This window comes from Saccostrea cucullata, unplaced genomic scaffold (assembly GCF_032062105.1).
Source record: "Saccostrea cucullata isolate Sc308-1 unplaced genomic scaffold, CSIRO_AGI_Scuc_v1 ctg55, whole genome shotgun sequence".
Classification (NCBI taxonomy): Eukaryota; Metazoa; Mollusca; class Bivalvia; order Ostreida; family Ostreidae; genus Saccostrea; species Saccostrea cuccullata.
The window spans coordinates 486780-503959 of record NW_026937638.1 but is presented as its reverse complement, the minus strand read 5'-3'; the positions used below and the strand labels follow the sequence as shown (position 1 = coordinate 503959).

General features: G+C 36.1%; 1 protein-coding gene across 1 annotated transcript; it reads left to right on the top strand.

Moving 5' to 3' along the window:
* The first annotated feature begins 5742 nt into the window (after positions 1-5742).
* On the top strand, positions 5743-16129 carry LOC134248543 (mucin-3B-like). Its single transcript, XM_062730943.1, has 9 exons — positions 5743-5938; positions 7161-7268; positions 9667-10231; positions 10412-11119; positions 11300-11701; positions 13034-13188; positions 13356-13489; positions 15000-15127; positions 15609-16129. The coding sequence occupies exons 1-9, from the start codon at positions 5751-5753 to the stop codon at positions 15792-15794; spliced, it is 2574 nt and encodes an 857-aa protein (XP_062586927.1). The 5' UTR covers positions 5743-5750; the 3' UTR covers positions 15795-16129.
* Positions 16130-17180: the final 1051 nt, after the last annotated feature.

Sequence of the window (17180 nt, the reverse complement as noted above, 5' to 3'; positions counted from 1 at the left end):
TGTCATCAATCATGTTGTATAAACAGCAGATTTCTGCTGAGAATATCGTCAGTATGTAAATAAACATACTGTTTTAATCCAACAAGTGTTCGGGTTTTGTTTTTTGTTTTTTTTTTCATTTTACCTACAAGTGATATTGGTAATAGTTCTTAGTGATAAAATTGATCCTGAAGAGGTCTACATTTAGGATTTGTGTTATTTTTCAGACAAAAAATTTGGAATTAGTACTACTTTTATTTTCCCTTGCTATACAATTTGGATGTTTTGTTTTAATAAGAAAATAATGTAAAAACAAACTTAACATTCTAAACTGACCAGTCTGTAAATTTTAGTTTAATTTAAATGCTGGTTTTAAAAGTTGTCACCCAGAAGGGTGTCAGTGACAAAAATCTAGGGACATTTTATTTGGAAAAACATTGTTATAAGTTATTGATATGTTGTATTGCACACATAAATGCATAGTTATAATTGAGTGTCAGTAAAATGAGGCAAAGACTACCAGATTAGTATCTTGTTTGGTGTAAGGAAATGAATGCACTAGTCACCTGAGGTTTCTATAGCAAGAGAGAGAAAAATGCTCAGGAGCTTATTTTATCATATTGTTTCTGGATCCACCTAACTGTGTTGTGTTGTCTGTAAACTTATCTGTTGTCAGTTAACTTAAAACACTTTCCATTACCACTTGACCTTTTTCAACCCAAACTTAATGCTGTGGGTAACAGATGGAAAAAAAAAATTGGCTATGCTGTATCAAGTGACAACACTAAGACTAGAAACTGGTCGCTGAATGGGGTCATTTTAAAATCCAAAGGAAAAAAGGTTTGTCCAGAAAAAACCAACACATACCAGAGCTCCAGATAATTTTTTAGCCCAAAGTGTATTTACTCCTTGATTTTCAAATCAATACACACAAGGTCAAGGTCATGGGGTCAAAAATCTTAATGTATTTAGAAAGGTCTGTCACAGACACTACACAGGTCTAATATGAAAGCCCTATCTCTTCTCATTCAAAAATCATAACCAAGGTTAAAGTTTTTGAAAAATTGGTCAAATTTCAAGGTCACGGGGTCAAAAAATCATAGTGTATTTGGAAAGGTCTTGTCACAAATAATAAACATATATAATATGAAAACTCTATCTCTTCTCATTCAGACGTAATGGCCAATTCAATGTAATGTTTAATTTTTTAAATGAAGGTCAAACTCCAAGGTCATGGGGTCAAAATATTATGGTATATTTAGAAAGGTTTTGTCACAGGTAATATACATGTGTAATATGAAAGCCCTATCTCTTCTCATTCAAAAAATATGACCAAGGTTAAAGCTTTTATGGCGGACAGACTGACAGATGAATGGGATTAAATTTCCCCTCATTAGAGGGGGGGAGGACACAAAAATGAATGTCACGAAAAATCTTTAAGAGGCACATAATAGCTGCCTATACACAAGTGCATATAAATCATTTCATAAACAACAAGAAACAAACAAAAACACACAAGACGTGTTTGTGAAACACTGATGCCCCCATGTGGCAACATAGCAAAGGTTACGTTTTTAAAATGCAAATCAGATATGTTGATACCCAAAGTAATGCCTTCTCACAAGAAATACAACATTTTAATGTGAATTATAAGACCCTAGCAGTACCTGTTCAAAAATTATAGCCAAGGTTAACGTTTTTTAGTTAGGTCAAACTCTGGGGTCAAGGTCAAAAGGTCGAGGTTATTGGTAAAGAAAGCCTCGTCACAAGGATTACATATGGGAAGTATGAAAACCCTAGCCTAAACCGCTCAAAGGTTATGGACAAGGTTAAAGTTTTGAAAGGTAGGTCAAGGTCAAAGGGTAAAATTGTTGGTATTCAGTGAAAGATCTTGTCACAAGGATTACATGTGTGAAGTATGAAAACCCTGGCCCTTACCGTTCAAAAGTTAATTTTTGTTGAAAAGCAGATCAAGGTCAAAGGTTAAAGTTGTTGGTATCCAATGAAGGATCTTGTCACAAGTATTACATATGTAACGTATGAAAGCCCTATCCCTTACCGTTCAAAGGTTATGGTCAATGATAACGTTTTTTTAAAAGTAGGTCAAGGTCAAAAGGTCAAAGTTATTAGTATCCCATAAAAGGTCTTTTCCCAAAAAAATGCATATGTGAAGTATGGAAGTTCTAGAATCAACCGTTCAAAAGTTATGGTCAAAGTATACAAGTTTGGAATTTTGGTGTAAAAGTATGTCAAACTATAATGTCAAGGTCAAAAGGTCAAATCTGATGGTACCTAAAGAAATGTCTTGACATAAGGAATACACGCGAGTAAATGAAAGCCATAGTCCCATCGAGTCAAAAGTTATGGGCAAAGTTCAAGTATTTGCGGACAAACAGACAGCTAGACAGACGGACGGACAGGGCAAACACTATATAATTCCGATATTTCATTTACAGGGGCATAAAAACAAAAGAAAGAAACTAAAAAGAAACAAGATGTGTTTGTGAAACACTATGCACCCACCCAGAGCAACAAAGTTCGAAAAAGCTATCTTTAGCATATAGGTCTCAGTCAAGGTACCAGGTCATTGACCTTGACGTCATTTGAAAGAGCTTAATTAGTGGAGTAAGCATACCAAATGTGAAGTTTCTATTCTCTTATCCGGGCGCATAAAAAACTAAGAGAGAGGGAGAGAGAATCCCAATCATCCAGCAAATATTTTTAGGTCACCTGAATGATCTAGGTGACCTATTCTATCTGTTTTCGTCCGTCGTCGTGCGTAACAGCTGAGCATTTTCAAATTCGCTCTGGAAGCGCTAGTCCAGTTTCAACCAACTGTGGCATATAACGTCTATGGGTGAACTTCGGGGAAAAAATTGTAAAAATCTTGGTCCTTCTTCCTGGGGACTGTGGGTTGGGACTAAAACCACCAAAATTAATGCAATCTTAAACAAGATGTGTCTGTCAAACACTATGTGCCCGTCGGCAACAAAGTTCGAAAAAGCTATTTTTAGCATACAGGTCACAGTCAAGGTCAAAAGGTCATTGACCTTGGTGTCATTTGAAAGAACTTAATTAGTGGAGTATGCATGCCAAATATGAAGTCTCTATCTCTTTCACGGTTCAAAAGTTATTGCAAAAATTAAAGTTGACAACAGACAGACAGGGAGACAAACAGATAGACAGGACAAAAACAATATACGCCTCGATCTATCGATCCGGGTGCATAAAAATCTTTCCTGGACGTCAAGCAGTCAAACTGTTGGCACGATTGTAATAAGAATGAGACCCTCTACCAAAATTGTGAAATTCATGGCACAAGGGTCAACGGTACTGGTCTCAAGGCGGGCCTCTACTGATTATATGTGGCTGCAGAACTGTAGCTCTTCGAAAAAATAATTATTGAAAGACCTGAGAGCTACAGTGCCACCCACTGAAAAAAAAAACTGTATATTTATTGCGCACATAAAAGTGCGTAGGATTCTGGATTAATTCTTCCAAATTATTACTTCAATTGCAAAAAAAGCAAGATTTAAAAAAAAATCCTTACTCCTCTATCAAGTTCTCTTACAGTTTCCATCTATATGAGCGCGCTGGACCGAATTAGCTTAATTAAACCTAAATGGCAGTATAAATAGGCATTTTCAATTATCTCAATTTCAAGACCTAGAGGATATTTTAAACAATTATAAGGCATGTTTTGTCGTGGAAACAGTGAAAGATGTTAGGAACACACGGTTAATAATATTTTGAGATAACATGGACAAATAAATCGAGAAACAGCGCACTTTTTGTGCGCAATATAAATATACATTTTTTTTTAAATGAGTGGCACTGTAGCTCTCCGGTCTGTCAATATATTTTTTGTCGGAGAGCTACAGTTCTGCAGCTAGATTATATAAGTGAAAATGAATTATTTCTTTGATTGAAAATCGTCTCCTCTGCTCCTGGGTATCATGCAAACAAACTAAATGCATTGTTATGATAAGGAATGTTGCTCTTCAAGACTTTTGAATTTTGTGGCCTCTGTGTCAGGGGTTCTGGTGTTAGGGCGGGGCTCCGTTAATTATATAGTGAAAATGCATTAATTTGTTTAAAAATCTTCTCTCGCTTTTGATCTTAGTAAATAGTTATAATGAGCAAGCGTGCTACTTCCAGAATGGTGAATTTGAAGGCCCTTGGGTCATGGTTGCCGGGGGGGGGGGGCTTTTGATAATACACTGCAAATGAATTGATGAGCAATGGTGCCTCTTTCAAAATTGTGAATTTCATGGCCTCTGGTTAAAACACTAACCAAATTCAATTGTTGGAATGGTTGTTAGAATACATGATACTCAGGGGACCTATACCCTCATTGGGCCTCTTCCTTCAAATTACTTTTGGTCACATTATTTTGAAGGGGAAAAAAATTGCGATGTCATCTCTATACAATCAAAATTGAAATCAATTTTTAAATCCAAATAAACTAGAGGTACTGTGAGCAATGAGCACACTAAATGATACTCGATCCGCCTCCCATATTAATATAATGGCAGTGTCCATGTTTTGCGATGAGAATTCCAAAATATGCGTTGGATCAAAGGTACACAATGGCAATATGTAATGAAGATTATGTGAAAGTCTCATCAAAATTCATTCAGTGGTATTAGCTATAGAGGAGTTGCGAATAAGAGATGTGTACCCTAAAGCGAAACATCCTAATTACTATATACCCTCCCACTTTTCAAGCGGGGGTATAATAATGCAAGACTTATATATAGTGTTCTATAAGGGGACGGCTATTTGATTCTGAAGGGGGGGGGGGTCTGTGATTTTTTTTTTTCGAGTCGGATTATTTATTTTCATGTCAGCGAAGAACAGATTATTTATTTCCAATAAGACAGAGGGCAGATTCTTTATATCCTACTTCACTGAAAAAGTCTATTTAGCAAATTAAAAAAAAAGGAAAACATCAAAATCAAAGTCGACAACTCTAAATGGAGGGGGGTGGGGTTGTCTTGCAGGGACAGGTTATTCATTTCCTGTCCAGTCGAAGACAGATTATTTATTTTCAACATTATCGAGGACAGATTATTTATTTTCAAAACCTCTCCCCCTCCTTCTCGAATCAAATGATCGTCCCCTAACCATGATAACAATTTAATTAAGATAAATACTTGAGAACTTAAAAAAAATGTACAGTTGAATGGCTTGATCAAAATAGTATTTGATTTAACTGACAATAGTTTTAATTACAGCTTAATAGTGATGTACCGATTAATCGATTAAATCAATCTAATCGACACGGTCCCAGATTACAGACGATCGATGATAATTTTCATAGGCGCTCCCCGTGTAATTCTGTAGGGGTTGTTCTTATGGTGGTAGAGGGGTATATGTATCTTTCGTCACTTACAGAATTACATGGGGAGCGCCTATGATAACTTTGATAATCGGTTAATTTGATCAAAATATTGAAAAAAAGCAAATTATTCCGTTGATTTTTGACTCATTCTACTTTAAAAACTAAATCTTAAATAATAATCTGATAAATGAATCCAATGATACAAAATATATCAAAAATATATTTTAAATCACTCCAGAAATTTTAACTAATTATTTTTTCATTTAAAAAAGAATTTAATGTTTGAAATCAATCGATCACAGTGTATCCGATTTTTCCGACAATCGATTATGAAACAAATTCCGATTTCCCATCAAATTATTGGTATAATTGGGGCGAAATCACTTGGCGCGAACATGAAGTTGGGGCGAAAACACCCGTCACAAACATGACGATGGTGTCGAACGAGTGGCGATGTCGTATTGAATCTGCTCGAAAATTAAGAAAGCTAAATGCTGACAGACAGCGAAGTAATAAATGGGTATACATTGGAGAACATTTCCAAACTTGGAACCGGCTTCGAAAGGATCTAGGCTTTGATTTTCATTACAAGTTGGCTGGGTTTCTCCTGGAGTTGTAAGTTTGACGCCAGTCTAAGCACCCCTCAACTTAGCTCAAGTAAATTAACCCTGTCAAAATGTTCTATTTTGCTAATAAAAGCTCGCCAAAGATTTGTCTGTTCCCCGTCTGTCGCCGTTGTCGTCACTGTTGTCGTAAACTTCATTTTCATCTTCTTCTCTAGCTGCAATAATGTAGCCCTCTCCGATTTTGTTAATGTGATGTTTTCTCTCCCCCCCCCCCCCCAAAAAAAAAAGGAGCTAGAGGGCTATTTATTGTAGCTACTTCTTCTCAAGAACCACTATGCCAATTTCAACCAGACTTGGTACAGAGTATCCTTAGGTAAAGAGAATTCAAGTTTATTCAAATAAAGGGCCACACCCTCTTCCAAGGGAAGATAACTGAGAAATGGTGAAAATTGGTTGCATGTATTTAAAAATCTTCTCAAGAAGCAGACCTTTCACGGTAACTCAGTCAGTAGAGCACTTGCTCCGTGAGCAGGAGGTCGTGAGTTCGAATCTCGGCCACGACTGACCTAAGTTGTTAAAAAAAATGGCTAGCAACTGTTCCTTCGCCATGCATGCACCCAGCACTTAGAAGTGAAAGTTGCGGGTCATTCGGATGAGACCTTAAAAACAGAGGTCCTGTGTCACTGCATGTGTTGGCACAATGAAGATGTCTAGTACTGCTCCATGGCCGTATGTGCTGCGTAAAGGTCAAAATTTGAAGCCCTTCACAGGGATATGGTAACATCTCTACATGTCATTGAGTGAAAAATTCTCAAATGGAATGTAAAATAACATACAATCAATCAATCTCATGAACCAGTGTGCTAGACATTACCATTAAAAGAACAGAAAGGTATTCTGCAAAAATTATTGAAATTAAAAAAAAAAAATGTTGGAAATGGTATGATATCAAAAGTCGAAAAATAAAAACAATTAAATGTCGGAAATGCAATGCAAAACAAGGAAAATGATCCATATGCAGCACAATCTGTTTGAATTAATGACACGTTGGTAGTATGTGTGCATGCATGGAGAAAATCTTAGTTGCTCCCAGTCTGAGCAGGAAAATTGTAACAAATTAATATGTATATTAGTTGTGACAAAATGGACTTTTTCTTGAAACCCCAAATCCCAAGAACTGCAATTATATCATAAAGTTTATAAAACACTCTGTCATGAACATAGAGGCACATCTGTCATACAGTGTATTATTATATGAGCTTTTTTTCTAGCTTTTTTCATGCAAAAGAAGCCAGAACTCAACCTCCTGAGAGTAGTTCAGTGCAAACCCAAATCCCATGTCAGCAAGCCCAGCCTACAGAAACAGATACCAACCCAAAGTAAGGCATATAAACAACTTTTTAAGACATAAATGCCTTAATCTGATTGAATTAAAGTGTTAATTGGTTTACCTAAAATTTCATGACGACAGCTTAATTTTGAAAAACAAACACAAATTTTTGATTAAACTGGTGTCCAATCACAGGATTTTTTAGTCACCTCTATACAATGTTAAAAACTATTTTTGCCCCTGTAATCAAAGAACCAGGGGTATATTGTTTAGCCCTGTCCAATTGTCCATCTATCTGTTATTCTATTTGTCTGTTTGTCTGCAAAAACTTGAACCTTGCCCATAACTTTGGGAGGGCTATGGCTTTCCTATTCCACAGGTGTATTCATTGTGACAAGGCCTTTCTTAGGTACCTCAAAATTTGACCTTCTGAGTTCTGACCTTGACCGTGGAGTTTGAACCACTTTCCCCCAAAAATTTCAAACTTAAGTTTAACATTGGTCATAAGTTTTGAACAGTTGGTGCTAGGGTTTTCATACTTCACATGTGTATTCACTGTGACAAGACCTTCCAAAATTTTATGATGCATTTAAATAGCTCTTATCAATATGCATCAGATAATGAGGTTTGATAAAAATATCTTAAGTATTTAAGATGTTTTTATCAAATATTATACAGTTATGGAATGGGTACGAGGGAAATAGCAAATATATGGTTCCCCGATGGAGGAAACTATTTCCCGAGGCGGCCGCCGAGGGAAATAGTTTCCTGACGAGGGGAACCATAAATTTGCTATTTCCTGAGTTCCCATTCCATAACTGTTTTATTATACTGAAACAATCGTAGGCTATTTACTTTTTTTTACCAGATATTCCGACATTAAAAAAAAAACACTGTAGAGGCATAATTACAAATGCATGCGGTTTAACAAATTGTGTGATAAGTAATGCATCGTGTCCTAAAAAAATTAAATTATTTTTAAAAAGTATTTTCACTGACATTTCGAAGAATTATCGTTTTCTTCATTTTGCTAGAATTCAAATATGATTTTGACATCGCATGTCGAAATGTTTTGACGTCATAGTTACATTGCTAATAACATGACGTCACAGACTCGAGATTCCTTGAACGCTCCGCCCACTGAACACTTTGATTGGTTAAAATTATTAATAAATATTCATGAGGGAGTAGTTTCAGGGAGTAGCTCTGATTTTCCAGGGAGTAGTCTTCAGATGAGGGCAATAGTCTCTTCTCCGGGAAATAGACAGTTTAATGGTATTAATTTTATATAGAGTAATTACAGTAGAGGTATAATAATATATTTTAACAATGGAAACTATTCAATTGCATCATAAGACATGATATGTTTGTGAAACAATGATGCCCCATTATTGCAACATAGCGAAGATTAAACTTTTCTAAAATGCAAACTAGATATGTTGTTACCCAAAGGAAGGTCTTCTCACAAAAAATACAATTGTAAAATATGAAAGCCCTGGCACAACTGTTCAAAATTAATGGCCAATTATAAGTTTTTGAAAGGTAGGTCAAACTCTAGGGTCAAGGTCAAAGGATCAAAGTTGTTGGTTTATAAAGAAAGGTCTTTCCACAAGGATTACATATAAATCTGCAAGGTCAAGGTCAAAAGGTCAAAGATATTGGTATCCAATGAAAGGTCTTGTCACAAAGAAAACATATGTGAAGATGCAATTTATAGTATCTACTGTTCTAAAGATATGCCAAAGTAAAGTTTAGAAGTTTTGTGTTAAAGTGTGTCAAACTCCAAGGTCAAGGTCAAAAGGTAAAATTTGTTGGTACCCAAAGAAAGGTCTTATCACAAGGGATACAGTTGTGAAATATGAGAGTCATGCATAGCTCCACTCAATCAAAAGTTATAAGCAAGGTTCAAGTTTATGCAGACAAACAGACAGATGGACTGCTAGACAGACGGACGGACACAACAAAAACTATATAACCTAGAATCTTCAATTACGCATAATGTTATAATTTACTTACGCATAATTATGCATGAATATGCAACGATAATTTTTGTCATTAGCCACTTTTTATACTTAAATCTATACCAGTTTTGTTTGTGAATATAGATAAGTATAATTTGAGTTGTTGTAAGCTCTGTTTTTAATGTGGAGTATTCAATAGAAACCTATTGATATTACTGCTTTAAAGTATGTGGGACATACTAAATTAAAAATTTATAAAATATGGAAAAAAAATTGAATGAAAAGTATTTTTTGAGCTTAATTAAAGTCCTTCTTCTTCTTAGGAGCTTTGAAGTATAGTCTACAGTTGTAAACTACAATTTACAGTTGTAAACTATAATTTTGTTAGTTTTACAAAGATTATATTAAGCCATCAACTACTGTACATCAAATATGCTGAATTAAAACTGAAAATAAATAACTATAATGAAAATGTTTCTTTTGCAGGGCTGGCACCCCTTTTTCTTTTAAAGAAGTCAGCACAAGCCAGTATCCTAGTCAGAAAACTGTGATAAAAGTGTTTAATTGTGTCAAAACAGAGAGCCCTGTATACGTAGTCACTCCAAAGACTGTGCTTCCCTCCCAAAGGGATAATCCTCCAGCCATTGCACAAAACACCACATTACAGCAGAAAGCCACTTCACAGCATACTCCTGCCATAGCACAGAACAGCACTTTCCAGCAGAATGCCACTTTACAGAATACTCCTGCCACTGCACAGAACATCACATCCCAGCAGAAAGCCACTTCACAGAATACTCCTGCCACTGCACAGCACAGCACTTTCCAGCAGAAAGCCACTTTACAGCATACTCCTGCCATTGCACAGCACAGCACTTTCCAGCAGAAAGCCACTTCACAGAATACTCCTGCCATTGCACAGCACAGCACGTCCCAGCAGAAAGCCACTTTACAGCATACTGCTGCCATTGCACAGAACACCACATCTCAGCAGAAAGTTACTTCACAGAATACTCCTGCCATTGCACAGCACAGCACGTCCCAGCAAAAAGTAACTTCACAGAATACTCCTCCCATTGCACAGAACACCACACCCCTACAGAAAGCCACTTCACAGCATACTCCTGCCGTTGTATATAACATCACATCTCAGCAGAAACAGAAAACCACTTTACAGCAGAAAGTCACTTCACAGCATACTCTTTCCATTGAACAGCACAGCACATCCCAGCAGAAAGCCACTTCACAGCATACTCCTTCCATTGAACAGCACAGCACATCCCAGCAGAGAGCCACTTCACAGCATACTTCTGCCATTGTACAGCACAACACTTTCCAGCAGAAAGCCACTTCACAGCATACTTCTGCCATTGTACAGCACAGCACTTTCCAGCAGAAAGCCACTTCACAGCATACTCCTGCCAATGCACAGCACAGCATGTTCCAGCAGAGAGCCACTTCACAGCATACTTCTGCCATTGCACAGAACACCATGTCCCAGCAGAAAGCCACTTCACAGCATACTCCTGCCATTGCACAGAACACCACATCCCAGCAGAAAGCTACTTCACAGCATACTCCTGCCAATGCACAGCACAGCACGTTCCAGCAGAAAGCCACTTCACAGCATACTTCTGCCATTGCACAGAACACCACGTCCCAGCAGAAAGCCACTTCACAGAATACTCCTGCCACTGCACAGCACAGCACTTTCCAGCAGAAAGCCACTTTACAGCATACTCCTGCCATTGCACAGCACAGCACTTTCCAGCAGAAAGCCACTTCACAGAATACTCCTGCCATTGCACAGCACAGCACGTCCCAGCAGAAAGCCACTTTACAGCATACTGCTGCCATTGCACAGAACACCACATCTCAGCAGAAAGTTACTTCACAGAATACTCCTGCCATTGCACAGCACAGCATGTCCCAGCAAAAAGTAACTTCACAGAATACTCGTCCCATTGCACAGAACACCACACCCCTACAGAAAGCCACTTCACAGCATACTCCTGCCGTTGTACATAACATCACATCTCAGCAGAAACAGAAAACCACTTTACAGCAGAAAGTCACTTCACAGCATACTCTTTCCATTGAACAGCACAGCACATCCCAGCAGAAAGCCACTTCACAGCATACTTCTGCCATTGCACAGAACACCACGTCCCAGCAGAAAGCCACTTCACAGCATACTCCTGCCATTGCACAGAACACCACATCCCAGCAGAAAGCTACTTCACAGCATACTCCTGCCACTGCACAGCACAGCACGTTCCAGCAGAAAGCCACTTCACAGCATACTTCTGACATTGCACAGAACACAGCAGCCATTTCTAGAAGTAGTGATCCGTGTATTGAGGATAGGTCTGACATTGACTTAAAGCCACCTTATTCTTTATCTCAGTTAATATATCAGGCCATTATGTCTACAGACGACCACCAAATAACACTAAATGGCATATGTGAATATATAAGGAATACTTACGCATACTACAGAATGACAGATGTAAACTGGAAGGTATTTATGATACAAATATATCTGAGATATTGAGGGAAATACATGCATGACTTTTGATATTCATCTTCAGCATTTTTATCAAAACCAAGTCCAAATAAATTTTAAAGGGTTAAAGCTAAGATTTATTCTTTAATACTTAAAATTTTTTTAATGTAGGTTAATAAATTGCTTTCATTCAAACAACAATATTGAACCTGATTTTTGAAATGTAATTTTTTGTATTTTTTCTTTGTCATGGTGATCGACCTTTTAGAAATGTTTTAGGAGGAAGTAAATATTTTCATGCATATATGATGCAGAGATTTTTACTAAAATATTTAGACAAAAATCTTAATTAAATTTGGGAGGATGCTTTGTACCACTCAGGAATTGAGACTAATGCTTGTCTGATTGCCCAGGACAATTTTCAGTTTGGGCAAGTAATACAATAAATGTACTTGTCCAATTGGGCTAGTGGATATTTCTTATAGAAACATTTTTGAAGCTTACATAAGTTTACAAACAACACAATAAATTTAACACTTGATTTCCACCAAAAACAGGACATTGTTTTTACATTCAGAATCCCTCGGTAGGAATCTGGGATGTTGATAAATAAAATGTTCTTCATTTAAAGTCAGCACATTTCAAGTTTCAGTTTGGTAAACCAACTTGCACATGACTTCATGTGATGTCAAAGTCTAGATGTACCGAGTGTCACATGTGGTTTGATCAGAGTCCGATCTAAATTAAAAATTGAATAAGTATCTGCTCTAACACTAACGGTCACACACATATATTAGAATACACTTATAGATTCTTTATTCACTCACAGAATATGAAGAACACCATTTATTCTTGTTGCATGATGTATTGATTCATCTGTTTTCCTTTAGCACTACCTCAATTTTTTAGGGGAAAATTAAAATTTCAAAGTAAATCGTAAGGAAATAATATTCCTGAATTGGCTAGCTGTATGTGTTTTCAGGATAGTAAATGACAGGAAATTTACAAATGTAGCATCACTGTCACATCAACATTTTTCTGGCAGATAATTTTAAAATATAAATTAATACATCACTCTGGAATATTTACAAACAATAAATTAAGATACAGTAACTGCAATGATTTTCTTTTTGAAATAATTTTGGGGCAATGAAGTTTTGCACTCAGGCAAATCAAAATTGTAGTTCACTCGCCCGAAAGACAAGTGATAATAAAAGTTAATGTCTATCCCTGCTACTTTAGCTTTTCATTAATTTTATGAACTGATTTTTGCTTTTCTGTAGCCAAAGTGTTTAGGTGAGCGATGTGGCCATGGGCCCCTTGTTGGTTCTCATTATTTACTTGTAGAATACATTACGTCATGTATTGTATGCTCGAAGCTGCTTTGTGAAGGTTCCAAAGGTTAAGGATTCATTTCAGAAAGTTTTATTTTGGAGGCTCAATGAAAAGCTATCAAATGATCAGTTGAGAAGACTGCAAGATACTTTTGTGCGGCGTAAAAGGTATATAATTATTACCGGGTAATTAGTTTTTGAGTCACAACCCAAAAGTAGCGCACTTGGCCTCATTTTATATTTTTTAATGTTTCAGACAGTTATGTACCCAAGTGTTTTACTTTCAATGACGAGCGAAAGAAAATATGTTATATAAATATTTTATGGATTTCCAGGTCACGTTCTACCTCTCCCAATCACACAGATAGGAGTTACACACTTGTTGTTAAAAAGCTATACAGGAGAGAGAATCCATTTTCAAGTGAATTAGAGCATGCTTACAGTCAACCTGGTGCCCATACAACAGCAGGTACTGTGGTGTTCTACACATTCTAGAGCTAAAGAAATTTGTATGTAGAGAGAAATCAAGTAAATTGTCATACAGTCAAACCTGTATTGAAGGGACCCTCAAAGAGAGAAAACAAAAAGTTCACATATGACAGGTGGACTCTTAATACAGGATGCTTTAACTTTTCACAGTATTCAAATATTGGACATTTTATTTGTTATTTCGAAGAACATGTATCACTACTGAAAAATGTAAAATGTAGCATTGTTACTCATTAGATCAAGGGCTCATGAATGAAAATATATTGCATAAGAACTGGTTATCTAGAGTCTGAATTAATAATGGTTTTTACCTTATCAGGGTCCTACTAATCTAGAATTGATCTTTACTTTCGAGGTTTGCCCTAATATAAAAAGGATGATTAAATCATGTTGATTTGTACCTTTTAAAAGGAAAACACTGTGACATCACATGAAAAAGTACAGATGCAATGAATGAATAAACTTATATATTAACTTATATGCAATATTTCTAACATATTGTAATGGTCAAACTTTCAACACACTGACAGATTTTCACTGAATTTCCTGTTGCTAATTGAAATGGATGAGATTTAAGTTGAGGATATAAAGGATAATGAACACTGATCAGTTTCAATCCAGTACAAAATATGATTCATAAAGAGAGCAAAAAGAGTCCCCTTGAAATATCAGAGATGAGATCAGGTGCCTGGGCGGAGTAAACACCTGGTCTGGTCATACCTATCATGAGCCCTTTGTATGGTAAGATATATGTAGTCTATGCCATAGAAACACCGCACTGATCCTGATTTTAAGTCAAAACAATGTTATGCAGATTTAATATTTATTTCCGGGTCCAAAGCAGAAAAAAATGTACTGTAGTCAAAATGTTGAACTTTTAATCACATAATTAAAATTAATTAATTGTCTTGACTCTGTTTACTACGCAAGTGCCTTGATTAAATGCAATGACTATGTGATTGGCATGGGTGACATTGAACAAGCATGTTTTATTAAATAATTACATCGCCTGTCTACTAGATGGCAAAATTAATCGTTCTACCTTTTCTTTTTCCACAAATATTGTGAATATTAACTCCGCGAGTTAATTTCCTGCTGTACAGTAGTTCAAAAACCTTGTAACATCTACTTATTTCTGACTGAATATTTAGTAACTCACTGACCTGCTGTTAGTGAAACATTGGAGTTTTTATGTATTTAAGGGTGACTTTGAAAATTGGCTTGAACTGAATGGATATAATGAATTATTTATAATGAACCAAGACTTTTCATCCCTGGCACTTCACTATAAGCAGGTTGGACTGTATTCAGTTTGGAGCTATAACTGGGAGACTTTCATTGACTTGTAGAAGGAAAAACAAATTGAGATTGGGATGTCTCAGTATTGCAATAAATATCATTAACAAAAACATTTACCTCTAACACTGTGTGATTTACAATATAGTTTCTCCAGTTAATATAGTTAAATAATGAATGGTTTAATTTTGCAGGAAAATTGGAAGGAACTGCAGGAGAACTCAATATTACTTCTGGAGAAAGAGTGAACATGGACACCGCAGAACAACATGACCCTCAGATTAGGGATGGGCCACTGCGTGTGATCAAAGTTATATACCCGGTACATAGAAATACTGTATGTGTACAAAAGTCAATTAACGTATTCAAAATTTAAAGTAAGGTGATGTACTGTGAACAAAGAACTCTTTTCTAAACTTGTGAAATTTCTGACCATGGTTAAGCTCTAGCTAGGACTAAGTCTGTAATGTTAAATATAACGTGTATATTATTCTTGGAATTTTTCTTTACTTTAGGACCAGTGGTACCTGGTGCTTTAGTCCTCAGAGTCTGTAATATGTATATTCTATGATGTATTCGTGTGATAGATTAACAGATTACAGTAAAACTCGTTTAGTACGAACACGGATATAGCGAATTCACGGATATAGCGAAGTCATTTTGGATCCCCAGCTATATAAATTTAATGAATTTCTTATACGGTTATAACGAATTACGGATATAGCGAAGTGAATTTATAGGTCCCAGCGACTTCGTTATAACCGAGTTTTACTGTATAAAGCATTATGATTTTTTTTTGATAGGTTCCCAAAGAAGTACCTGTAACTGCCTTTCCTGTAACAATAAGAAGTCTGGATAAAGAATCCATGGAAGATAATGACCTAGCGGTTTCAGGGGGATTAATTAATGTCAATGAGATCAAAGTAGACATGACAGAAGTGACACAGCCAGAGGAATGTAAAGTAGAATTTACTGGCTCAAGTCATTAAATGTTGACCCTTGTTGGTTTTTCTAAGGCATGAAATGAACCAAAGTCATCTTTCAAGGGTAAGAAATCCAATGAGACTTTCTTTACATTGCAAATGATGTTCAGATGTTAGGACGGAATTTAAAAATAATCCTTTTTCCTTTTCTGAGTTGTCTTAATTATGTGCAATATGACCACATCCATATTCATGACTTATTACCAGGTGGACTTTGGTTGAGGACCGAGAGTTCTTTAGATGTGCCATACATACAATACATTGATTGTATACTGTTATTTATGAAGACTTTAACCTTGTTATTGTTTTAATCATTTAATCAAAGAGCTGCCTTTGATTCAGCCTACCTTATCATGTTCCCCAAACGAAGTTGGGGAACATATTGTTTTTACTCTGTTTCTTATTATTAAGGTTATCTTCACGGAAGACCTTATAGTGATTCTACTGTTTCTTATTATTAAGGTCTTCCGTCTTCAAAGACCTTATAGTGATTGTATTGTTTCTTATTATTATTAAGGTCTTCCGTCTTCACGGAAGACCTTATAGTGATTCTACTGTTTCTTATTATTCTTATTATTATTATTATTATTATTTTTTTGACAAAATTTTGTGCAGAAGATTTCTCGAGAACTACTCAGCGGTTTTCAATGAAACTTTCACAAAATATGCGTCATTATATGAAGTTGTTACATCCGGAGAGAAATTTGGAAAATTCGCTTCCGGTGCCAAGTTATGGACAATTTCCTGATTTTAAAATGCGATTTTGTCGCGCACTTTTATCGAAAATCGCTGAGAATAGGAACTGGAGACTTATTGGAGATGATAGATCATGACTTTGTGGTTTGCAGAATCGCCTTTTCGTGCGTCGTCGGCACTTCCGGTTTCTGCCGGAAGCATATTTAAAAAATGCAATTTTTCAATTTTTTTGTTTTTCAATATTTTTCTTTGGTGATTTTAATCTAAATAGAGACTCATTTGCAAATGCGTAATATGTAATTCGTTTTAGAATCGAAAAAGGCAATCTCAAGATATTCGCATTTAAAAATTTGAAGCGGCGTTTTCAATGGCCGAATGGTTAGCGCGTTGGATTGTCACGCGGGCGACATATAATGTCCGATATATTTTTTATCACTTTTTCTGCTTGATTTTTCGTTTTTTATTTCAGATTCTGACGGAAGACCTCTCGTTGCTCGCAACGAGATCGTTCTAGTTATTATTATTATTCTTTTTTTGACAAAATTTTGTGCACGCGATTTCTCGAAAACTATTCAGCGGTTTTCAACGAAACTTTCACAAAAAATGCGTCATTACATGAAGTTGTGCAGTCTATAATTTTTTTGGGAAAATTCGCTTCCGGTGCCAAGTTATGGACAATTTTCTGATTTTAAAATG

What these genes read in the sequence shown, in the direction of transcription:
- LOC134248543 (XM_062730943.1), top strand. Translation starts at nt 5,751, where the DNA reads ATGACGATGGTGTCGAACGAGTGGCGATGTCGTATTGAATCTGCTCGA. An exon ending in GAAACAGATACCAACCCAAA is followed by an intron (nt 7,269 to 9,666) that starts GTAAGGCATATA and finishes TTTCTTTTGCAG; the next exon opens with GGCTGGCACCCCTTTTTCTT. An exon ending in TGATCAAAGTTATATACCCG is followed by an intron (nt 15,128 to 15,608) that starts GTACATAGAAAT and finishes TTTTTTTGATAG; the next exon opens with GTTCCCAAAGAAGTACCTGT.